Source organism: Ictalurus punctatus, chromosome 7, assembly GCF_001660625.3.
Source record: "Ictalurus punctatus breed USDA103 chromosome 7, Coco_2.0, whole genome shotgun sequence".
NCBI classification, from domain to species: domain Eukaryota; kingdom Metazoa; phylum Chordata; class Actinopteri; order Siluriformes; family Ictaluridae; genus Ictalurus; species Ictalurus punctatus.
Window position 1 is genome coordinate 2,278,132 of NC_030422.2, and position 25,366 is coordinate 2,303,497.

At 37.9% G+C, this 25,366-nt stretch overlaps 1 protein-coding gene and 2 long non-coding RNA genes across 4 annotated transcripts; 1 reads left to right on the top strand and 2 right to left on the bottom strand.

Annotated features, from left to right (window-relative positions):
• Positions 1 to 760: 760 nt before the first annotated feature.
• LOC128632953 (uncharacterized) lies at positions 761 to 3,205 on the bottom strand. The gene is made up of 2 exons (XR_008396636.1): positions 2,750 to 3,205; positions 761 to 2,542 (listed from the first exon to the last, which is right to left on the bottom strand). It is a non-coding gene; the product is annotated as an uncharacterized LOC128632953 (long non-coding RNA).
• A 147-nt stretch (positions 3,206 to 3,352) lies between these two features.
• LOC128632999 (Fc receptor-like protein 5) lies at positions 3,353 to 25,328 on the top strand. The gene is made up of 15 exons (XM_053681444.1): positions 3,353 to 3,398; positions 12,222 to 12,470; positions 12,603 to 12,875; positions 13,338 to 13,610; positions 13,773 to 14,045; positions 14,148 to 14,465; positions 14,793 to 15,059; positions 15,743 to 15,991; positions 17,228 to 17,341; positions 18,364 to 18,468; positions 20,105 to 20,143; positions 20,265 to 20,339; positions 21,809 to 21,886; positions 22,037 to 22,092; positions 23,254 to 25,328. Exons 1-14 carry the CDS (start codon positions 3,353 to 3,355, stop codon positions 22,090 to 22,092), a joined length of 2,415 nt encoding a protein of 804 aa, XP_053537419.1. The 3' UTR covers positions 23,254 to 25,328.
• On the bottom strand, positions 18,709 to 19,897 carry LOC128632947 (uncharacterized). Of its 2 annotated transcripts, XR_008396625.1 has the most exons (4): positions 19,817 to 19,897; positions 19,565 to 19,741; positions 19,341 to 19,478; positions 18,709 to 19,037 (listed from the first exon to the last, which is right to left on the bottom strand). It is a non-coding gene; the product is annotated as an uncharacterized LOC128632947 (long non-coding RNA). The 2 variants fall into 2 exon arrangements; XR_008396624.1 differs by having other exon boundaries at positions 18,709 to 19,478.
• Positions 25,329 to 25,366: the final 38 nt, after the last annotated feature.

The window sequence follows — 25,366 nt, forward strand, 5'->3', positions numbered from 1 at the left end:
TTCACAATATTAATACTTTTGACTACACTACTCTCACATCTAACTCCACATGGACCAGCAAACTAACCCCTGCATGTAGTGATGGCCAGTTCTTGAATGAACTGTTCTTTTGAGCTGATTCTCCAGAAGTAATCAGTTAAGGTGGTTCACAAAATCAAACTGAATCTAACTTTAATTCCGGGTTGATGACGCAAGATGCACAGCTGTAGTAGCACGCTCCACAGCAAGTCCGGCTCAAAAAGAACCGTATGAGCCGGTTCAACTAACTGTCGAGGTTTGCAGAGGATCAGCGAGGATTCAGACGAGTGAGTTGCTGACACTATGCACGACTTGAACGAGCCTGATGTGAAATGTAAATTTATTTAATAACAAACAAAACGTATTGGAATTATACTTATGGCTAGTTTTATTAAATACATTCTTATTAAAATATGGAAAATCCTTTCTATCAAGAAATATAAATGAATTTTATTATAGCTTATTGTGTATGCAGATTATATTTTAAGTTGTTAAGCTAAATCATGGAGTTTATAAGACTAGTTTATTCTTTCCTTATACTTCAGACAAGTAGAACATATCTGTGTTTGTACATCAGTGTGTGTTATGTATGCTGTAGGTGTAAAACTTTAATGGAGGAGACTTGTCCAAGATGTAGGCTACTCAATACTGGTCAGTCGAGTCTTACATGAAGGATCAGCAAATTAAACTGTGACCACAAACACCATTAACTTAAGTGAATAAAAGGCAATAATCAGCAATATGCGTTCACACAAATGACTTTATTTGAAGGTTTCATTGATGCAACATGACAGACACATGCACTACGCCATTGCTTGATGATGTTAAAGCAGGGGTCGGGAACCTTTTTGGCTGAGACAGCCATGAACGCCACATATTTTAAAATGTAATTCCGTGAGCCATACAATATGTTTAAAACTAAATACAAGTAAATGTGTGCATTTTATGTAAGACCAACACTTTTAAAGTACAATAAGTCTCTGAATTCTTTTTAATAACGTTGTTGTGCTGTTTCTAACCAATGATGAATAAAGTACTTCTTGGCATTAATGCGACTTCTGGTGCTGCAGGGTTTTGCTGATGGCTTTGTAGTCTGGTTGATACGTGGTGAGGTTAAGCTTCATGCAGGCGTTGAGACTTCCATCCGTTAAACATGATCGTAGGTTGATCTTAATGTTCTTTAGATGTGAGAAAGACTGCTCACATGCATACGTAGAGCCAAACATGGTCAGTACAGCAATACTCACACGCTGCAGTGTGTGCTATGTGACGGGAAGCGCGTTCCAAGTTTTGACAATCAGCTGGTCCGCGGGTTGAAGTTTTTTCATTTCTCCCCACTTGTGTTTGCTCGCCAACTCTGCTTGCTGTCGTGCAAGTCTTCCCAAATCTTCATCCAGCGACTTGAACTTATTCACTTCACCCACATGTCTGAGGCCTTCAGGTCAGCAGCTTGTAGCTCAGGATCTCTGACGGAGACACCGGGGCTGTAACTCAGGTCGGCCTGTCCACTGCACACTCGTGTGGATGGGTGATGAACTTAAAAAGACGAGTGCGCTCACGAAATTCTCCAAAGCGCGCTTTGAATGACTGCAGGAGATTAGATGTGAAGCCGCTATGTAGTATGGCGTGTGTCGAAGTGCTGCTTTATATTTGACCGTTTCATCGATGCAATTTCATCATTGCATATTAGACACACTGCAGAAGCTGCTCTCTCCACAAAGGCGAATTCCTCTGTCCATTCCTGCTGAAAAGTACGATACTCATCTTTTTTTCTTTTAGACATCTTCTTCGACAAAAGGGTTTCTGCAATTAGCTAGCTGACTACTTGACTAAAAGGAGGGAAGTTTACTTCCTGACCTCACAACGACCCGTGTGCGTTACGCATTATCCAATAAAAAATTGGTGTTGTCCCGGAGGACAGCTGTGATTGGCTCCAGCCACCCGCAACCATGAACATGAGCGGTAGCAAATGAATGGATTGAAATACATGAGAATGTTTTATATTTTTAACGTTATTATTGTTTTAATTAAAGATTTGTCTGCGAGCCAGATGCAGCCATTAAAAGAGCCACATCTGGCTCGCGAGCTATAGGTTCCCGACCACTGCGTTAAAGGAACTGATGAACCGGTTCATTCAAACAAACTGTCCGAAAGAACCGGTTCGCGGAAATGAATCGGACTTTCCATCAGCCCCCGCATGTAGGGAAGCAGCCCGCTTATAAAGCTGAAGCCCCGCCCATTCGGCATGAACCATTATAAAGAATAAATATCAGGTAAGTATGAACACAACAACCTCACACATAAAGATAAGTATACATCATCATAAACATATAGATATGAACATACAATATGATCATAATGTGAACATACACACATATTAACCACCTCCCTCATGTTCATTTCAATAAAAGTCCCCCTTTTCCCCCAGACACATAAACACTGGTGCAGAAATAGGACAGGAGTTTATCTCCTCCCTCTTGCTGTAGTCTCGGCGGACTGGACCCGGAAGACGGACGCGGACAATCTACAGCACAAACAAAGACAGACTATACAAATATACAGACACGTCAATAAAGATGTTCTGTTTTACACTTATCTGGTGTGTGTAGTGTGATTATTGGGGATGTGGATCAGCAGGGAGAAGTAATATGTGATAAAAACCTGTGTGTGTGTGTGTGTGTGTGTGTGTGTGTGTGTGTGTGTGTGAAATGGAGCTGTAGCGCAGACCCACGTGTGCAGTCTGTTTCAGTGTTTCCCAACTGGTGTACCATCTGATGAGAGCAGGGTGCCGTGTAGAAATCCTTCAAACATTTCTAAAATGCTAAATTGTGTAGCTATAAAACATTTAATAGCCGATATATGATCAATATATGATGTCTGAAATAATAACACAGACACTGAAATAATAAGAGAGACACACGTGCATAACAATAATAATAAAAAATATATATAATAATAATAATTCCCTCCCCCTCTCTGACCTGTCAGCAGCACGTCAACATCAGTCTGTGTGTTTTATCCTAATAATTAGCGTGTGACGATGCGTGTGTAGTGCAAAAGAATATGGACAGATTTCTTAAAAGAAAAGCTCCAGATGCTTCTGGACTATCAACTTCATCCTCATGGAGCTAAAGCCCTGTTCATACTTCCGCCTGACTCCGCAGCGCGAGCCTCCACTGCCTGCGCGCGCACCTCCACAAACGCAAGACGAGCACGCGGTTGTAATATTCTTTTAAACGAAAGGGGCGACTCTGAGTAATCGTTCTATAAACCAACAGGAAGTAGGTGAGAGAAGAAGTAGTTTGTCGGAACAACCATAGCAACGTTTACAAACATGGCGTCTCGCGTGGAGTTGCTGAATGCCGAGGAGGAATTGTTGTGTTTGTATTTGTTGTTTGTATTTGTTGTTTGTATTTGTTGTTTGTATTTGTTGTGTTTGTATTTGTTGTGTTTGTATGTTGTGTTTGAATGCCGAGGAGGAATTGTTGTGTTTGTTGTTGTGTTTGTTGTTGATGTTTGATATCAGTAAACTTCACTAAAACCCACAGTGTGAAAAAAGAACAAAGAATCATATAAGAATCATATAAAACCCAGTAAACCTTGAGATTATCACATCACATTACAACTAAATATATAGCTATAAATATGAGAACATGTATAAAACTAAATTGAACAACCTCAATTTTTATTTTATTCATTTCATTAAGATTTTTATTTAACATGGACCTTTACAATCATTATATAGACTTATTTATTATTTATTGTAGGCTCATTTTGTAAATGTTAGCAATTACTGTAGATATCAGCAAAAAGTGGGAGCATCCTGCTAATTTCATTTCTCATATTTACAAAATCAGGTGATTATTATGTTCACCCATCAGTGTAAACGTCTCTTTATTTATAGAGACAAAAGAAAGTTATTACAGAATGATCACTCTGTATGTTCACCCATCAGTCTAAACGTCTCTGTGTATAAAGACAAGAGAATGAGGTTTAATCACTGTGTCTGAAGGTGTAGTGTAGTGACTGAGTTTATTTTTGAAGATACTGATGAATGAAAACATGGTGCACTCCCCAAAAAAAACATTAACTTTATTCTATCAACAGTATGTACAAAGCACATTGAAATAACTATTTTTAAAAACCTTTCCATGGATTTTTTGCCCTCTGGCTCTCTCTATGGTCCTGCATGGATGGATCATAGAGAAGCCTGTACAATTGTACCTTTTGGTAAGAGTCGCCTCAAAGTCATTAATTTTCGGATCCAGCAAGTTACAAAAAATGTCGTGCAAACCGACATGAGAAACGAGGCCTCGTGCACTCAACGCGCTCGATGGCCCACTCTGCGATGTCATAATTTTTGCCACACGTTCCCTCGCGCTATTGTGGATGTGTCGAGTATAAACCAGGTTTAACGCTGTCTAGCATTATTGTTTGTGTAAAGTAGGGTGCTATATATTTTTTTTAATTTTCAAAGGGTGCCTTGACTGAAAAATGGTTGGGAAACGCTGATCTAGACAATGACTAAACTACTGCGTGTGTGGGGAGATGATGTGAAGTTAACTAGATGGGCGGAGTGTGAGTGCTGTCTTGTCTTCTGTCACACAAACTTCTATGGGAGGTCCAGATGACTTGTAATGAATAATGAAATAAGAAAAAGAGAATATAATATTATTGTGAATGAAGCAGCTTCACACAGATATAAACCAGTCAAGTTCATTTCACCAAATACTGTAATAAATAAAAGGGGTAGATCAGGGTGCCCAATACGTCCGGTCGATCTCAAAGGAAGTGCTGGTAGATCTCCATTAAAATAAAAATAGATGTTATGGATGATGTAGAGGGCAGCCACTCTGAGCTCCTGCTACACACTGACGTGAGATGGCTTAGTAGGGGTAAATTCCTGCAGAGATTTCGAGAGCTCTGTCCGGAGATAAGCGAGTTCCTTTTTGCATGATATTTTTACATGATATCCAGAGAATTTTTGTGAATTTTTTGAATAAAATATAAAGGTCTTTCACAGCCTACTTTGCTCATATTTATCAAGGGTGCCAATATTAGTGGAGGGCACTGTATATCATGTTTTTACTTGCAGTACCTTGTAGAGCCAGTAGGTTCAAACAGCACAGTCGAGCTCCAGATGTGCAGACTCTAATCTATGAAGATAAAGTTTTTGCAAATGGCAGTGATACAGTTTTAAGACTTCCTGCTTCATTGTGTAGTCTTATCTGAAAACTGTACACAACTGCACATTATCTCACGTCAGTCATTTCAGATCTGATTTACATTAAAAAATAACCATTTATATCTAGCAATGAATGTTGTGATTAATTGACGTTACTACACAAAGAGTTTATTTGTTCTTATTTGTTCGTCAGCAAATATGTGATTTTAAATCATTTTAATGCTTACACATTTTAAATGATTAACAGTTAAGACATGAAACATTACTGTGGTTTGGTTTATATTGTAGTTGAGCTGTGTGAGAAATGAGGAAATGCTGTCATTCACATTCTCAGTAAAGCCAAAATTAAAACAGTCACACCTGCATGTTCTCACTCTAGTTTCTGTGGTAAACACTAACAGCACTCAGTGAGCTGAGCCAATAATAAAAGATAAACATAATGCTAGATGTCACTGCAGCATACATTAAAGACCTAAACATGAATTAGTGATGGGGATTAATAAATATAAAAGATCTAAACACACATTGACTATGGGGATTAATAAATATAAAAGATCTAAACACTTGTTTATGGGATTAGTACATACAGTCCCCTCTGAAACTATTGGAACAGCAAGGCCAATTCATTTGTTTCTGCTGTACACCTGTAGACCTTTGGATTTAATATCAAAAGATGGATATGAGACAAGAGTTTAGAGTTTGTATTTCTTGGTATTTACATCTTGGTGTTAAACATCATAAAACATAGAACCTTTTGTATCAGACCAAACAGTTTTTAGGTGAGCAAAAGTGAAGGAACAGATAAGTTGAAGTAAACTGAAGTAAATAACACTTAATGTTTGGTTGCATATCTCTTGCTTGCAATAACTTCATCAAGCCTGCAGCTCACTGACATCACCAAATTATTAATTCCTTCTTTTGTGTTGCTTTTCCAGACTTTTACCAGAGTACATATCAGACTCTTTTCACTTTTTCCATTTAATTTGTTTTCATTTAAAACTTTTTTAGATTTCAATTGCATTTTATTTCTCAAGCCTATTTATTCAGTACCTGTCATCAGCATTACTCAGTACTTGTTCATCTTCAGAAAAACATCTCCTACTTTCACATGAAGCTTTACAGATTGTTATCTTATCATTTGCTCGAGCCATGTCCCCCTGTAGATCTCGTCTGGTTTCCCACTGCAGCTAAGCAGGGGTGAGTTTGGCCATTACCTTCATGGAAGACTCTCTGGGGAAAACTAAGCTTGCTGCTGGAAGCAGCAAAGAGAGCATGGGGTGCTCACTCTGTGGGGTGCTCAGTGTGGGTCCTAATGCACAGTCTTTGGGATGAGACATTAAACCAAGGTCCTATGGTCATTAAAATCCCAGAACACTTATTTTTCTGTATAACCCTGGTGTCCTGGTGAAATTCCTCCATTGGCCCCCATCATGGCGCCCTAATAATCCACATCCCTGAATTGGATACATCACTCTCCTCTCCACCAATAGCTGGCTGTTCTTCTGGTGTATCCAGGTGGATGCTACACACTGGTAGAGGTTGAGGAGGTACACCTGCCCCCCCCCCCCCCCCCCCCATACAATACAAAACACTTTGAGTGCCTAGAAAAGCCTTACACTGATCTAAGGAATTATTATTATTATTATTATTATTATTATTATTATTATTATTATTATTATTATTATTATCCAAATATAATGGATGAAAATACACACAGATTTATTGGAAAAATCTAAATTTTAGAATCCCTTTCACTGATCACATCTAGGTTGTACATTTAAGAACCCCATTTTGTGACTAGCAGAAGCCCTGCCTCCCAGCTTCATAGGAGGTTCTGACATCATGTCCAGTGAACTTTTCTGATCTTTATGGAATGCATCAAACCCAAAACCTGAAGTAAATCTGACAGAATGGAAAAGTTTCTTGATTTAGGAAAGACCTCGTTCTTTTAAATGAGTTAGCTTGCTTACTCAATCAAACGAGATAAAAAGCTTTACAGAAAGGTCCACTGGATGTCTTGTTGAGATCAGTCATGAACCTGAGTGAAGCAGCAGAGGAACTGCACAAGTTCAGGAGTTGAATAAAGTTATGTTCTGCAAATTGTTGTTATAATTTCTGGGTTCACCTGAAAAGAGCACATCAACTTTGACCAGAACGGAAGTCTTTCTCACTTTCTCTCTGTGTGTAAGAACACAGGAAGTGTAGTGTCTTTAACACAGACCACTGATCAGTCAGTCCTTCATCAGAGTGACAGGATGGAGCTCCGTCCACTCCGTGTGATGATCTGTGAGTAAATGTTTTCTTTGTGTCTTCATTAGAGTGAGTGGCGGCTTAAAACAATATGTTCAGATGAAGTCTAATGTCCTGTGTGATGAGGTTAATATGTGATTAGAACATTTTCGTAAGAGTCTCTGATATGATTGTTGGATCAGTGTACATCCATATCAGTTGTGTGAGTTAGTTCATTTGAGTTGAGCCCTTGTGAGAACTTTTATTATTATTTGGTTACTGAGGTTAAGGTAAGGGTTACATTCATATATAGAATAGTATTAATTAGTTGCATTAATAATGATATCAGTGGGAGCGTACAGTACAGTCCCCTCTGAAACTATTGGAACGGCAAGGCCTATTCATTTGTTTCTGCTGTACACCAAAGACATTTGGGTTTGTGATCAAAAGATGGATTGAGACAAGAGTTTAGGATTTCAGCTTTTATTTCCTAGAATCTACCAATTGGGTGTCTGAAAGAAATGTGCTATGTTCTATGTCATTTAACACATCTACATATAAATACCAGGAAACAGAAGCTGAAATTCTAACCTCTCTTGTCCTTTTCATCTTTTGATCTCAAACCCAAATGTCTTCAGTCTACAGCAAAAACAATAACTCGGCCTGCTGTTCCAATGGTGTCAGAGGGGACTAAATATTTTTTATTTTCAGCATAGTTTATGTGGATTGCTGTTAATTGGGTGTGTCCTCACTGCAGCCTGTAGTGTAATGACATTAGATTAGATATACTACGTACTGGATGTTCTAACCTTAACACTAACCCCAACCCTAACCATAGATGGATAACAGTGATGTACTGTGTCTGCCGTTGGTGCATGCGTGTTACAACATGCAGTACGTAGTGGATAAAATCCAGTGTGTCACTACTCTACAGACTGCAGTGAAGACCTTTTGGTTAATTTTAGTGCATATGTGTGGAATCTAAAATCTACCATCTTCAAGATTTGTGTTATTTTGGGTTGTAGAGTGTATGTGGTGACGTGGAGTTTTTTCTGAGCGTGAATCAGATTTTGGTTTGTGTTATTTTCGTGGGCTTTTATCATGGATGAACATTTTCTGTTTCTTAGAAGGTATGAAAGGAAGAGTACATGAACATGTTATGTTGTTACTTTTAAATAAATAAATAAAAGATAGTGTTGATAAGTTGTGCTTAAGTGTGTGTGTGGTAAGAACTGCGGCTGCATCCGAAAAAGCATACTGTGACAGGTCTACTGCATTAGATTCAGTAGCCTACCTGCTGCATTAGATTCAGTACCTACTGTATTAGATTCAGTACCTATTGCATTAGATTCAGTACCTACTGTATTAGATTCAGTACCTATTGCATTAGATTCAGTACCTGCTACATTAGATTCAGTACCTGCTACATTAGATTCAGTACCTATTGCATTAGATTCAGTACCTGCTACATTAGATTCAGTACCTATTGCATTAGATTCAGTAGCCTACCTGCTACATTATATTCAGTACCTGCTACATTAGATTCAGTACCTACTGCTCTGTCGTTGATACAGTACAGTACTGATCAGTAGTAAGTGGTAAGCATGAATACAAACCAGACATACTACTCGGCACCGATTCTGACAGCTCATCTGTGCCAGTCCCGTTGCATTATGGAAGGATTCTCAACCTTTTGTAACTAAACCCCCTGCAAGCCTCCCCTATCATTTGGCATGCCCCCCATCCCCCCTCCATATTAGAGGGGACCAGGTATAATAGTGATCTATTTTTTTTTTATATATATATATATATATATATATATATATATATATATATATATATATATATATATTCTATAATCTGTTTTTGATAGATAGATAGATAGATAGATAGATAGATAGATAGATAGATAGATAGATAGATAGATCAATAAAAAGATAGATATAACGGACGGGTATTGAACATGAATGATATGAAATGTTTCTGAACACTATAACTACTTTGAACAGAGAACTAGACTGTAATAACATGGACTATTTTACATGTAAAACATCTTGCATTACATTCGTCTTACATTCTAAAAACATTCACATTGGGACGAATAGGGACGAAGGGCGCGTCTCCTTATCCATGACATTGTTAAATCTCCGTCTCTCACCCACATAGCAAAATTTGTTTGGCCACTTGTGCGCCACATACTTGCTTTAGTTCTAGCCCAGTATACGCCTGGGTCCCCGGGCCAAAACCGGCCCACACACTGCAAACCGACACACACAATTTCCTCAGGCCCAGATCCGGCCCGCACACTGTAAAGTGAATTATATTGTTTTATTTGGCCCGGGTCTGCCCCAGGCACTGTAAGACAGATCTGGCTGAGAGTCGGCTTGGTCCCCGGGCCAGATGTGGCCCAGAAACTGCTAAATGTACTTCATTTTAGTAGGGAAACTCAAATTCAACCATTTAATAAGATTAAGGGTTTTTATTAAACATTAACAAATACACTACAATATGAACATTTATTAACAACACACTTTTAAAAACAACAAAATAACAAATAAATATATTTACAGTATATTTAAAGGCAAAAACAAATTATCTCTCTCTCTCACACACACACACACACACACACACACACACACACACACACACACACACACACACTGCTACCAACACACGCACACAAAAATTCAACCACTTAAAAACATCAAGGACTTTTATAAACAATTAAAAATACAATATGAACAATATGAAATCATATAATATGAATGTAATATGAAGATTCATTAACAAATAACAAAATAAGTTAAACAAATATATTTAGTTTTTGTAAAGAAAAGACATATAGAGAACATACAGTTGCGATCGGAAGTTTACATACCCCTTGCTGAATCTGCAAAATCTTAATACTTTTAACAAAATAAGATTGATCATAAAAATCCCATGTTGTTGTTCATTTAGTCCTGTCCTGAATAAGCTATTTCACATAACAGATGTTTACATATAGTCCACAAGACAATAGCTGAGTTTATGAAAATTACCCCGTTCAAAAGTTTACACACCCTTGATTCTTAATACTGTGTCGTTACCTGGATGATCCACGAGTGTGTTTATGTTTTGTGAGAGTTGTTCATGAGTCCCTTGTTTCTCCTGAGCAGTTAAACTGCCCCCTGTTCTTCATAAAAATCCTCCAGGTCCTGCACATTCTTTGCTTTTCCAGCATCTTCTGTATATTTTAGCCCTTTCCAACACAGCTTATATGATGTTCAGATCTGTCTCTCACACTGAGGACGACTGAGGGACTCAACTATTACATAAGGTGCAAAACATTCACTGATGCTCGAGAAGGTGACACGATACATTAAGATTCAGGGGGGTGTAAACTTTTGAAAAGGGTGATCAGTTTAAATTGTTTATTTATTTAAAGATCTTATTTTTTCCATTTAGTACTGCCCTTCAGACACTAAATAAGATACTTAAACTGTGTGTGTTCATTAACCTGTGTGTGTTCATTAACCAGTGTGTGTTCATTAACCAGTGTGTGTTCATTAACCAGTGTGTGTTCATTAACAAGTGTGTGTTCATTATCCTGTGTGTGTTCATTAAACTGTGTGTTCATTAACAAGTGTGTGTTCATTATCCTGTGTGTGTTCATTAACCAGTGTGTGTTCATTAAACTGTGTGTTCATTAACCTGTGTGTGCTCATTAGCCTGTGTGTGTTCATTAACCTGTGTGTGTTCATTAAACTGTGTGTGTTCATTAGCCTGTGTGTGTTCATTAGCCAGTGTGTGTTCATTAACCTGTGTGTGTTCATTAGCCTGTTTGTGTTCATTAGCCTGTGTGTGTTCATTAACCTGTTTGTGTTCATTATCCAGTGTGTGTTCATTAGCCTGTGTGTGTTCATTAACCTGTGTGTGTTCATTAACCAGTGTGTGTTCATTAACCTGTGTGTGTTCATTAGCCTGTGTGTGTTCATTATCCTGTGTGTGTTCATTAGCCTGTGTGTGTTCATTAACCTGTGTGTGTTCATTAACCTGTGTGTGTTCATTATCCTGTGTGTGTTCATTATCCTGTTTGTGTTCATTATCCTGTGTGTGTTCATTAACCTGTTTGTGTTCATTATCCTGTGTGTGTTCATTAACCTGTGTGTGTTCATTAACCAGTGTGTGTTCATTATCCTGTGTGTGTTCATTAACCAGTGTGTGTTCATTAACCTGTGTGTGCTCATTATCCTGTATGTGCTACTGAGCTCAGGTTTTTCCTGATATATGACATCATCCTGCAGGCTGTATGTATTACACCACAGCTCTAGTGCACAGGAGCGCCTTTCTCATGTGAGACACATAGAAGGAAGTGTGTAATCCAGCTTCAGATTAGCAGATGTGGATCAGATTAAACATGAGACAGTAATGAGCAGCATAGTGACCTGAGTGAAAATAGCTTTTTCTAAACTCCATTCATTATTGAAACAGGTCGATATATTGCATTTCTTACAGCTGAAGTGAAACTAAATATAGATTTTTTGCAGTATATGACATTGTTCTCATTTGTCTTCTTAAAGAAAAGAAACAAGTCAGCGTTACATCATATTCTCTGTTCCTCTTCCCTTTTTAGTGCTTATTTCACTTATCCGAGTCGGACAAGCTCAAGGTGATTTATACATATTTTATTGCCTATGTTGTGTACATGTTGGATTTGTATTAAGGTGGAGAAGATTGTTTATACATTGTCATGCAGAATGTAAGTTGTTTACATTGACAGTGTGTGTTTGCTTTTTGACTTTTCCAGCAGTGTTTAAACCAGTTCTGTCTGTGGAGCCGAATTCACCTCAAATATTCAGAGGAGAGACGGTTACACTCACATGTAGGATTTCAGGATGGAGTGGACCGTACTACTGGTACAAAGATGGTGTTTATAGTCACGGTTCTGCTGAAAATTACTACACTATAAAAGCAGATCAGAGTCACAGATACAGATGTTACGGGTCTATTGATGGACGGTCAACGGCATGGAGCGATGAAGTGACTCTCTCAGTGATAGGTACATGTCTGATCTTACACTCCTGTAACATGCACTGATACATATAATCATTACAAAACACACTGATTAAATATCAGATGGTCAGAGAAGGGTGTGTTTGACTGATTTGATGTATTTGTTGTAACTGTACAGAGAGACCAAAAGCCGTTCTGACTCTGCAGCCTGATGGACAGATATTCAGTGGACAGGAAGTCACTTTCACATGTGAAATACGAGGACATGCAGACACTGAGTGGATGTACAACTGGAATAAAGATGGTGTCCAAATATCCTCCTACACTGAGAGCAGGACATATTCATTCACTCCTGTAGAGTCTCTCAGCGCTAAATACACCTGCAGCGGACGGAGAAGAAGCGACTCTCAGACCTCAGAGACCAGCAACACTGTTACACTCACTGTGTCAGGTGTGTGTGTGTGTGTGTGTGTGTGTGTGTGTGTGTGTGTGTGTGTGTGTGTGTGTGTGTGTGTGTGTGTTAATCTCTTCCTCACACCAATATTTATTAACTTCAGCATCACATCACTACATGCAGTGTGGATTAAAGTCACAAAAATTCAAATATTTCATATTGAAATATGTTTTAAATAACAGTCAAACATAATGCAGTACATTTTGTCTTTACACTTTTTCTTGAATAAGAGAACAATGTACTTCACATTAAATCTACTCTCACAAAAACTAAATTACTTTCACAAATACCACAAAATATTTTGATAGATATTCATGAATAATTTCACTATGACAGGAGTCTTTACAGTGTATCAGTAATAGTGTGTTTGTCTGTAGTAGTGATTAGTGTGTTAATCACTCTGACAGCAGAACATGAGCAGTTAACATCCTGAACTGTGTGTTTCATCTCCAACTGCAGAAAAACCTAAACCTGAACTCACATCAAGTCGTGAAGGAGCTGTACTGAAAGGAAACTCCGTGACTCTGTCCTGTACACTGAAGCTGCAGTCTGCTGGATGGAAGTTTTACTGGATCAAACCCACACAGAGCACTGAGACTGAGACTGAAACAGACTACTACAACATCAGCTCAGTTAGAGTCTCTGATGGAGGTCAGTACAGGTGCAGAGCTGGAAGAGGAAACCCAGTCTACTACACATACTACAGTGATGCACTCTGGGTAAATGTTACTGGTGAGTGAAAACAGGTTGCAAAACACTGCATCATCACTAATCACTTAAATATACAGCAGTTGTAGTATTAGAACTGTATATTATTGAAGTGTGTTTGTATTCGGTTTAATAATGAAACAAAAATAAAATAATAAAATGAATAATAAAATTATGTTTCTGCAGAGAGTCCTAAAGCTGTGGTGACCATAAAGCCTGATAAACATGTGTTCAGAGGAGAGACTGTGACTCTCAGATGTGAAATACAGGGAGGAGGAGACACTGAGTGGACATACAGCTGGTATAAGAAATATAACACACTCTACCCATCCCGCACAACACAGGAGTTCAGCTTCAGCTCAGTTAGAAATGATGACAGTGCTGAATACACCTGCAGAGGGAGGAGAAGTGACTCTCAGAGCTCAGAGATCAGTGATGCTGTTACACTCACTGTATCAGGTGAGTGTGTGAGTTAGTTTTATCTTATCATTAATTATATATAACAAGATTACCACTCTGTATGATTTGATTTTATTTTATTTTACATTTGTTGTCCATCAGATGCAGCAGAGGCAGTAGTGAGTGTGTCTCCACTGCGCTGGCTGACTGAAGGAGACTCAGTGACTCTAAGCTGTGAGGTTAAACACTCCTCTACAGGCTGGACATTCAGCTGGTACACAGAGGTTCCCTCCAGAGACAGTCAGGGTTCCCTCAGGTACAGTACAGCGCTCCTCTCAGACAGCAGCAGAGGATCTGGAGGCTCCTACACTCTCAGTCCTGTTACTGTGAAGCACACAGGAGTTTATATGTGCAGAGCAGAGAGAGGAGAACCAGTCTTTCACACACGGGACAGTAACCTACAGCCACTGTGGATCACTGGTGAGGAAATAAATCAACAATAGAGTTGAGTTGGAGTGTAGCAGATGTACATTTATTAATATTAAGTGTTGTATCTGTGCTAATGTGTTGTATAATAACTGTTTATATTTAAACTCCTTAGTGAGGAATGTGTAAAGCAGCTGAATAAGCACCTGATAGTAGATTTTTATTCGGATTTCATTGTCTAATCAGAGCAAGTATTAGTCCTGTGGTAATTTTAATGTTACACATGTTTACTAAACTGTACACTGAAATTAACATCATAATAAAATCAAAATACATGTTAATTTTCAGAATAAGAGCTGAATTATAATGTGTGTGTTTCAGGTGAATCTCCTCCAGTGTCTCTGATCATCAATCCCAGCAGAACTCAACACTTTACTGCTGACTCTCTCTCACTGAGCTGTGAGGACCAGAGTGACTCTACTGGATGGACAGTGAGAGGATACACACACAGTGAGGCAGTGTCTGATTGTTCATCAGTTTCAGGATCTACATGTAACATCAGCTCCCTCTCTACATCACACACTGGAGTTTACTGGTGTCAGTCTGAATCTGGAGGACGCAGTAATCCTGTCAACATCACAGTGCACCGTGAGTCTTCAATGTTCTCATCAGTAATAGATGTACAATATACAGGAATAAAGATAACACTTTTATAATCTACTGAATTGGTGAAAATAAATTATAATATTGTTATAAAGAAACTGAGTGCAGTGTCTAGGGTGACACAGATTTGATGTTTTTATTCAGTCGATTCTAACAAAAGACCAACAGATAGCGCTGTGTTCAGGGCTGCAGAGATCTGAGACCCAGAGGTTTATACACACATCTGTACACAAAGATCAGACTCAGAGAAGAAAAAGAGAAGAAAAATACAAAGAGATGATAGCAATAGAGGCATAAAGACATTAGACTTACGTAAATAAAACTATTATCCCCATATAGAAGTTAGACTGCAGAGGGTAAACCTAAAAAAGCTTCTCACAATGTTTTAACAATAAGAATATAAACAGAAATAAGAATAACTCATGAAGACTAGTTTAGTTTCAGGATGTTAAGAATATTACAGTGAAAGCTGCTTTCACATCTGAATGTTACTGATAAAACTGGCATTTAAGCACATTTTCTCTTTCACACATGAAGACTCTGTGAGCGCTGCACTGTGTACACTCTCTCTGATATCTACCACTGATTTACTGTAGCTCTCTGTGTTAAAATCATTACTGTATTTTACACACTTTCTGATTTCAGTGTCTTCTTTCTCTTTCCTACAGATGGTCATGTGATCCTGGACAGTCCTGTCCATCCTGTGACTGAGGGACATCCTCTGACTTTACATTGTTTATCTCGCAACTCAAAGACCTCAGCTTCTGGTGTTGATTTCTATAAAGATAGTTCAGTTGTCCAGTCCCAGATTACAGGAGAGATGACCATCAGTACTGTCTCAAAGTCAGATGAAGGTTTCTACCACTGTAAACACCCAGAGAGAGGAGAGTCACCCAAAAGCTGGGTTTCAGTCAGAGGTGAAAAACCTTGAGAGAATTTCTTTTTATTTGATTCTCTTTTTATTAACAAAGTTTATATGCACAGTGTTTTCAGTCAGCTTTCAAAGTATTTGATTCCCTTTGTAAAAATAACATTAAAACGTGCAGTGATTACTACTACTACTACTACTACTACTAATAATAATAATAATAATAATAATAATAATAATAATAAATTTGATTCTGTAGCACGTAGCACCTAAAACTGAAACTGGCTGTTAATTAAATGACGAACAGGAAGAAAAAGAGGTCATTTTTGTGTTAGTAAAAAATGTATGTTTTAGGATTAAGGAGGTGCAGTTAAAGGCCTAGAGGTGGATTACGGCACTAAATATTTTGCTCATTCTTGTCAGTCTGGTCGTTAGGAGCCACTAGTAGATCAGTACTGGTGGATCTAAGACTCCAGGGTGTAGAGAGTTACGGCGAGGCCATGTACTGTGTGAGAATTAAGAGTGTGTTTGTTTGATTCTCTGTGAGATGGGTAAACAGTGTTAATGATAGAGTACAAATCTAATCTGTGCTTGGTTTGAGTAAGGACTACAGCAAAAAAGGATCAATAAGAGCTGATAAAAAAAAAAAAAAAGATTGTTGTGAGTGACCTAATGCAGAGTTCAAATGAAAGTGTGTTATCAAAAAATTATAACTAGATTGTGAACGTTTCCAGAAGGTGTAACGGTAATGCCATCAATATCAAATGAAATACCTGGAATTCATAACAGTGGAGTTTTGGGTGCTAGAAAAATGTCTGTTTTATCAGTTTAATTTAATTTAAGAACGTTGGAGTCCATCCATTATTTTAGATCATGAATGTATACAGTTAATGATGTGGAAAGTGGATGCATATGTGGGCAAGTGGATGCATATACTGTACCTGTAGTGAAAAGGAGGGGGCCAAGGACTGGGATATCATGTGTGACGGGGCAGGAGAGAAAAGGAAACATGAACCAAGCTAGAAATCCTGATAGAGGAAAGGCACCAGCATCAGCAGAAAGGAGTAGATTATGAGTGGCCTGTTGAAGAGCAGTCTGAGTAGAGAATGTAGATGTGATTGGAAAGGCTCAGAGAGATTGCTGGTAAACACTCTTTAAAACCGTCTGAACAGAAATGGAAGATTAGAAATTGGACTATTATTAGAATGTACGTTAGTGTCAAGGCTAGTATTTTTGCGAACTGTAATGACAGCAGGTTTTTTCATTTGTGTCTTTCTTTCCTCAGACTCAGGGTCTGGATCCAGTACTGATATAGTATTTGTGTCTGTGGGACTGAGTTTGGCCTTGCTGTTCATCATCCTTTTACTGATCCTGCGTTGGTGGCACAAATCCATCCAAGGTCTGATAACTAGTTTTCACTAAATTGCTTATAATATAATCAGTACTTCTACAAAGCTTAGTCTATTAAACATGAAATAGTATACATTACACTAACATGGAAATAAACGTTAACAAAATGGTCTATGACTGGTATCTGACACTCAATAATTACTCTCGTTACACAGGATTTTACACATCCTTAATTATCATTCAACTAACGTACAATGCTTCCATTAAATAAGAAATAGTTACCAAACTAATAAAAATAGGAAAAGAATACTAATTGGGACACAGTGCACTTACAATTGCACAATTTGGTGCTCATTTATTAATTTTTATCAAATTCAACTTGTGTCTAAATGTTTTTGTAGGCCAATCTAATAAAAAAAAAAAAAATCCCACTAGATTTACACAAGTCTTAGCATTGCTGCTTTTCTTCATACTCATGTGTATGATAAATTCCAATCAGCTGTAAATTGAATCAAGTGCATTTATGACACAGTGTTATATGAATTCCCAGAAGGCATTCTGGACTTCAAATCCCAGCAGCCACCACAAGTCTGTACCAGACACATGATCACCCACACCTGACTCTCTTTCTGGTTAATAAGTGCCAGTCTGTATATAGTCACTGTTCGCAGCTCACTCTGTGTCTGGCTTTGTTTCTCCCACTTTGTCAAGTATGCTCTCCTGCCTCGTCTGTATTGATTTGTGTATGTTTTGCTTTATTAAACTTTATTCTGTAAGTACATCCGTCTCAGCACTCAAGAGCTCTTGTAGGATACACTATTGTTTTCTAAACTAACTGGATTCTCATGAGTAACACATTATGTATGAAAAGGCTCCTGTGAATGATTTTCAAATAAATTTGTTCATATCCAGCTTCATAAATGAGACCAATTGTTGCTTACACATTTAGTGGCTTGTAATTACTGTTGGTACATTTCAGCGACATATACACTAACTTATAAGCATTCTCTAAAATAAAGTTTGTATGGTTTATAAATTGAGCAAATGAAGAATTTCTGTCTTCTCATACAGGAAAGGACAGAGACATACAGCAGAACAGCAATCAGACACCAGGCCAGAACCCGAGTCAGTCAGGAGCTGAGGATTCTCAGTCAGGACACACTCCACTTCAGACCGGTCAGAGAATGTGTCACATAATGAATACTTTCCTTATGTATATGTAGCAATGTGGCTCTTTTTTTTGCAACAACAAACTGTACTATGGAGATCCTCATAAATCCTGCCAACTACGCCACGTGTAGCTATGCGACTCATTTGTTTCGTTTTTGTACCAACTACGCCACTGAGAAAACAGGGAAAATAACCCAAATAAAGACACGCAAGTACGTTCCACTTAGAACGGGCAAGAGGCATGGGTTTCCATACAAGAATACATTTTATTTTAAAGTTAAAAAGACTGGTCAAGAATTATTTAAAAGAAACAACATCCAACGCAGTCAGGCATTGGTCAAATAAAACAGTCACAAGAGGAAGTTAACAATAATCATAGGAGGACTGAGGCTTCCTGTATGAAGGGCAGGCTAGTACGACAGCACCAGCTATACAAAAGGCAAAAGCACCCCACTAATCAAAATCATACCCTCAAAATTCACCGAGAATAAACACAGCAATAATAATGACCCTTAATTAAGTAAAGACAAAGGTGCAGCAAAGAACTCCTCCCAGCCTCAGGAAGCACTCAGCTCCTACAAGGAGATAACAAAAACACACAAAATCAATTACAATACGCTCAAATCTGACAAACAACAGAATAAAACAAAACAAAGACAAACTTACTGTCACAAAAACACACAACCTCACACTCAAACTGATTACAGGTAGCAAGTTTACCAAGACTGACCAAAACCACTAGTACCACATAGCAGTATCAGCATAACTGATAAAGACTGTTACAACACAGTTAATTAAAGAAAACTCATATTAGTGACAGTAACCAACACAAAACAAAATAACGAAACAAAGCAGAACAAAATAAAACCAAATCAGACCATCAAGCAGCAAAACCAAACAGCAAGCAGCCCCAAAGCAACCAAGCAGCAACGTGGCTTCACGAATGAGGGGGAGGCGTTATACCGATATGACCACATCTCACTCAGCCCGCCTTAACGCATGCAAAATCGAGGACCCTAAGAACAAACAGGTGTTACAACCTCAATTAGGAATGCATGCAATAGAGTTTAGCTCGAGTAATAGAACTAAACGATTTACCTACCGTGATCCGATGACATGATACTCACAATGGAACATCCGAAAATCATGATAGCGTCTTTAATAGTTGTGACGGCAACAGCTGGTGCTCCGACCGGAGCTACGTTAAACTACCATGCTACACAGTTGAGAGCCCTGACGGCACACCACACATGCACAGTCTCGGCAGCCTAACGTCACTCTAAATAAATAAATCGCATGATAAGTGGACAACGCTAGCATCAAACAGCTAAGCAATAAAGCTAAAACCACATACCTCTGTAGTCCGTAGCAACGAAAAGAAGGCGTGGGTTTTCGATCATGACGCATTCCGTGAGGCCTAAACAACAGCTTATATACTATGGTAGGGAGAGAGCCCATTGGCCATGTAGTTAATAAGGATGACGTTTTAGTCACGGCACACCTCACTACATATACAGTAATTCAGTATAAGATCGTGTTCTTACTAACAAGCTAATTTAACAATGTTCATTTCAGTGGAATTGTTTTCAGAATTGTCTGAAAATTTCTCCTGTTTATTCTTTATTTGCACTCCTTTCTGTAGATGTGCACATTTATGCCACTGTGGAGAACGCAAGTAAAAGTGAGAGATTTCTTTATTTCATGTCAAATTTTTCCACTTACACTAGAAGGAATAAATCTCAGATTAACACCATACAGTAAATACATCTCCTGTAGTGACTATCACATTGCACTGTGATTAGGTGAAGCTGCAGCTGAACTCAGTGGGGCCGTTTATGCACAGGTCATGAAGAAAAAGGAGTCACACAAGAATAAAGGTGGAGTATTTTTATACTGCAACTTCACATTTTATATATAAAAAATATTTACAGTCTACAGTACATTCAATCATCTACTATACTAAAAATCTGCATGCACCTCCCATTTTAGGTGTCAGTTCCACTATAAACCTCAGAAAGAAAGGAACTACTAAAACCTGTTTATTATATAATATATTCTACATAATACCACATGTGCAAGGGATAATCCTTGGCTAGGTGTACATTACATGATTTTAATACACTACGTGGAGGCAAAGAACTACTCGATGTGCGGTTATACCATGGTCACTTGCCAGTACTGACAAGATAAATCTAACATCGATGTTTGCAGCACAGTATTTGACTGAAAAGATTAGAAATAACGGTTATTTTTTGTGTTATTTTATTTCCCTAAAGAGGCCACGTTAGGGAATACCGTTGCCATTAAGGTGTACTTGGTCTGCGACAATGTTTCAGTAGGTGGTATGTGTCAACATAACATCCACATGAAAGCTAGGACCCAAGGTTTCTCATCAGAATATTTCCCAGAGCATCACACTGCCTCCACTGGCTTGCGCTCTTCCCATAGTGCATCCTGGTGCCATCTCCTCCGCAGATAAGCGATGCACACGCACCTGGCCGTCCACATGATGTAAAAGAAAAAGTGCTTCATCACACCAGGCCACCTTCTTCCATGACACTCTGACTGGTCTGCTGTTATACAGCCCTATACACAGCAATCTGCGATGCACTGTGTTTTCTGACACCTTTCTAACATAGCCAGCATTAACATTTACAGCAGTAGTTTGTGCTACAGTAGCTCCTCTGTGGGATTAGAATAGGCAGGCTGGCCTTTGCTCCCCACATGCATCAGTGAGCTTTGGGTGCCCATGATGCTGTCGTCGGTTCACTGGTTGTCCTTCCTTAGACCACTTTTGGTAGATACTACCCACTGCATTACGGAGATGCTCTGATCCAGTCGTCTAGCTATAACAATTTGGCCCTTGTCAAAGTCGCCTCCATCACATCAACTTCAAGGACTGATTGTTCACCTCCTGACTAATATATCCCACCCCTGACAGGTGCCATTGTGTGTGTGTGTGTGTGTGTGTGTGTGTGTGTGTGTGTGTGTGTATATATATATATATATATATATATATATATATATATATATATATATATATATATATACACACACACACACACACACACACACACTAAGCATCAGTAAATGTGCATACAAAATTTTTCAAGTTTAAAAAAAAAATAATAATTGAACATGTAGTTCAAACCCATAACAAGGAGAAGTGACGATAAGCTCCACATTTAAAACTGTGTTCAGTTACATCCCATCATGCACCTGTAATTCTCCACACTGATCTATTTTTCTTTTTCGTTTCTTTTTTTTTTTTTTTTTTTTTTTACAAAGGTTGATTCAGATTAAAATGTTATCTGTGTTTGTTTTGTTCTGTTCACTGTCACTGCAGATGCTGATGCTGGACCCAGTGATGTGATTTACACTGAGCTTGAAATCAAGCCACAGAAAAAAGCAAAGAAAAATCAGGGTAAAGCTATCTGTACATATTTATATAAATCTGCATGTACATTACTTTTTATTGTTTTCTGATTTATTAACCAATTCATATAGTTCATGTGTATTTAACAGTTGAGATGGCATTAATGACATTAATTCAGCGTTTCTTGTTTACATCTAGTGAAGGTCAGTGTAGAGTATGGAACTGTTTACTCACAGCTGAAGCAGAACACATAGGTAAGACAAAATCTGTTCTATTTTCAAATCTCAAATTGAGATAGAAATACTTGGAGAGATCTTAGAATTGTATAGAAACCCTAGTTCAAGTTTTGTGCCTTGCTCAGTAGGAGTTCAGTCGGAGTTATAAACAGTTATAAATATAAATAGTGTAATATAAATGCTACAGCCTCAGTTAGATTGTTAACAACTTTCTAAATTACTACACCTAAAGCAATTCTAAAAGCAAATAATGTCAAAAAGCAGCTCCAGTGTCCCCTCTTCCTGTTGCTGCAAGCCTTACCAGCTGCTGGGTATCATGATGTAATCACAGCGGAAGTGAGTCAACTGTAGAAATGCTCTATAGCTCTTAGCAGTAGAAAATAGAGATGTGCATTCTGGTTCCTCTCACAGCTCAAACACTCAGTACACAAAGTGAGAGTCCTCTAGAACTTTCATTTCCTGGGCTTGATCTTTACTTTTAAAGAAAACTTCTAAACAAATTTAGGAAAACAAATAAACCTCAGTCTATAGAAAAAAAAAACAAACAACCCTATGGCAACCAGATCCCACAGCTGAACGTATAATGCATATTATGACAAATAAATCAGCTGCCTTCACAGTTTTTCACAGTAGAAACTGGGTTTAATACACTTTTTATTTGTACTATATGTATATATCTCCCACCACTACCTGGCCCTATAATTTTACATTCACAAAGACTCGTTTTTGCTGATGTATCATTAGTTACTGTGGAATACAGTGTGTGGATTAAACAAGCCCGTGTCTCTTGTTCAAGACGACATCAAACAATCATCAATTGTTGACTCTACTTCCAATCCAATTTTTTGCAAAATACCCTAGTAACATTTCTATTAATAAATGATAAAGTGGTTTAAAATCACATCTTTGATGCATTTTCATGTAATTTCCTCCTCGTATAGTACACTGACACTCCTATAAGAAGTGCAAATATTGCAGTGTAAAAACATACATGACAGTTTCTCCTTAAATAAGCCATCACTATTTACTGCTTTATATTTAATAATTACTGTATATACTGAAATATAAATTTGCATTGCCTTTTAAATGTTCCTTAATGATTTGCTGTTGGCTTAAAACACCAAAGTTTAACCATTTCAGGAACTAAAATCTAAAACAGCTGTAAATGTTCATTTACAGGTGCTGGAGGAGTGAATACACAACTGAACAGACGAGAGAGAAGAGAGAGAGAAGTTCATCATGTGTGCAGTGACAGTAAAATCAGAGTGAGATTGTTTTGTACAGGTTCTTTGCACTTATTTGGTTTAAAATGTGTGTGTGGGGGGATTAAGAACGTGTGTATGGACAGCATTAAGATGTATTTACAGGGTGTATTTTATTGATTACTTGTGCCACTATTAGGACTGGTTGTAAAGCAAAAGGATTTAGTAGTAATAGTAAGAGTAATAAGTCAATGTGACTGAACTTTTATTCTTGAAAATGTTTTTTCACTCATGTGAGGGGCTTCATCATGTCATCTGTGTGCAGTTCACACCACCAGAACTCTAAGTCGTTATGATCACATACAGAGATACACTGATGTATTTTCCACCACACGGTACAACCACAATCTCCAGCCTACAGTTAAAAAGATCATGTATCATTTCATCATAACAAATATCACTTCATGGTTTCATTGTATTAAGCAACACTTTAAATAAATGCGTGCAGATATCACAAACCACAACAAGATGAATATCTATCACAAGTCCTAAACTGTGTGCACCAAATGTGTCTGTAATGTCACACGTCTTCCAGAAACTATCGTTTTAATGTATTTTTATCGCACTGTAACAAGCCTGTTAGAAAAGTCATGTGCATAGAGTGTACAGTTTTATCTCCAGCAAACGTTTGTACTCATCTCCATCCATGTGGACATAAGCAGTATCAGTATATGTAAAGTTAGAGGTGCTCAGTACAGTGCAATCTCTCAATTTATTTACTTGGTATTTTAATTTATTTATTTTTTCTTTGGTTTAAATTTGTAAGCATTTCAGCAATTACAGTTGTACTTTTAGGTCACACAAATGATATCCTGCATTAAAATATACATGTATACAAAGCAGCTGTATTTTATTAAGGGGCGTTATTCACTGATTAACCTCCAGTTGCTTTACAAGTGATGACGTCCTATGAAACAATGCATATATTCATTCTCATGCATCATTATTGTTGTACTCTACAAGAAAAATACCTGCATTGCAGTAGAAATCATCAGCTCTGTTTCTCATTAATATTACGTTTAAAAAGTGGCTAAAGCTAAACAGAGAGCATGAAAAATTTCAGATGAGGAAATATTTTATCAATCCTGCATCACACAGACTGTGAATAAAGTCTACTGTAAGATATTGCAAATTTAAAAACAAAACAAACAACAACAAAAATGCATTCATGTGTTTTCTGTATAAAGGGGTCATTTTATTACCTTTACGCACTTGTCAAAAGATTACGACAGTGCCATCTTCTGGGTATAATTCATTATAGAAAAGTCTACGCATTATTAAATTCTATGTCTTTGAAAATGTACATTTTACATTTGTTTTTAATTTGTGTGTTTTTTTGGAAATACTAATGGTTAATGACCACAAACACCATTAACTTAAGTGAATAAAAGGCAATAATCAGCAATATGCGTTCACACACATGACTTTATCTGAAGGTTTCATTGATGCAACATGATACTGAGTTGTTAGAAAAGATATATGTAGTGACGCCATTGTCTGATGAAGTAAAGCAACCGATGAACCGGTTCATTGAAACAAACTGTCCGAAAGAACCGGTTCGTGGAAATGAATCGGACTTTCCATCAGCCCCCGCATGTAGGGAAGCGGCCCGCTTATAAAGCTGAAGCCCCGCCCATTCGGCATGAACCATTATAAAGAATAAATATCAGGTAAGTATGAACACAACAACCTCACACATAAAGATAAGTATACATCATCATAAACATATAGATATAAACATATAATATGATCATAATGTGAACATACACACATATTAACCACCTTCCTCATGTTCATTTCAATAAAAGTCCCCCTTTTCCCCCAGACACATAAACACTGGTGCAGAAATCGGACAGGAGTTTATCTCCTCCCTCTTGCTGTAGTCTCGGCGGACTGGACCCGGAAGACGGACGCGGACAATCTACAGCACAAACAAAGACAGACTATACAAATATACAGACACGTCAATAAAGATGTTCTGTTTTAAACTTATCTGGTGTGTGTAGTGTGATTATTGGGGATGTGGATCA

Coding starts and splice junctions, on each gene's coding strand:
- LOC128632999 (XM_053681444.1), top strand. CDS start 3,353: ATGGCGTCTCGCGTGGAGTTGCTGAATGCCGAGGAGGAATTGTTGT. Junction 14,466..14,792: donor ACAGCCACTGTGGATCACTG/GTGAGGAAATAA, acceptor TGTGTGTTTCAG/GTGAATCTCCTCCAGTGTCT. Junction 18,469..20,104: donor ACACACTCCACTTCAGACCG/GTCAGAGAATGT, acceptor TCCTTTCTGTAG/ATGTGCACATTTATGCCACT.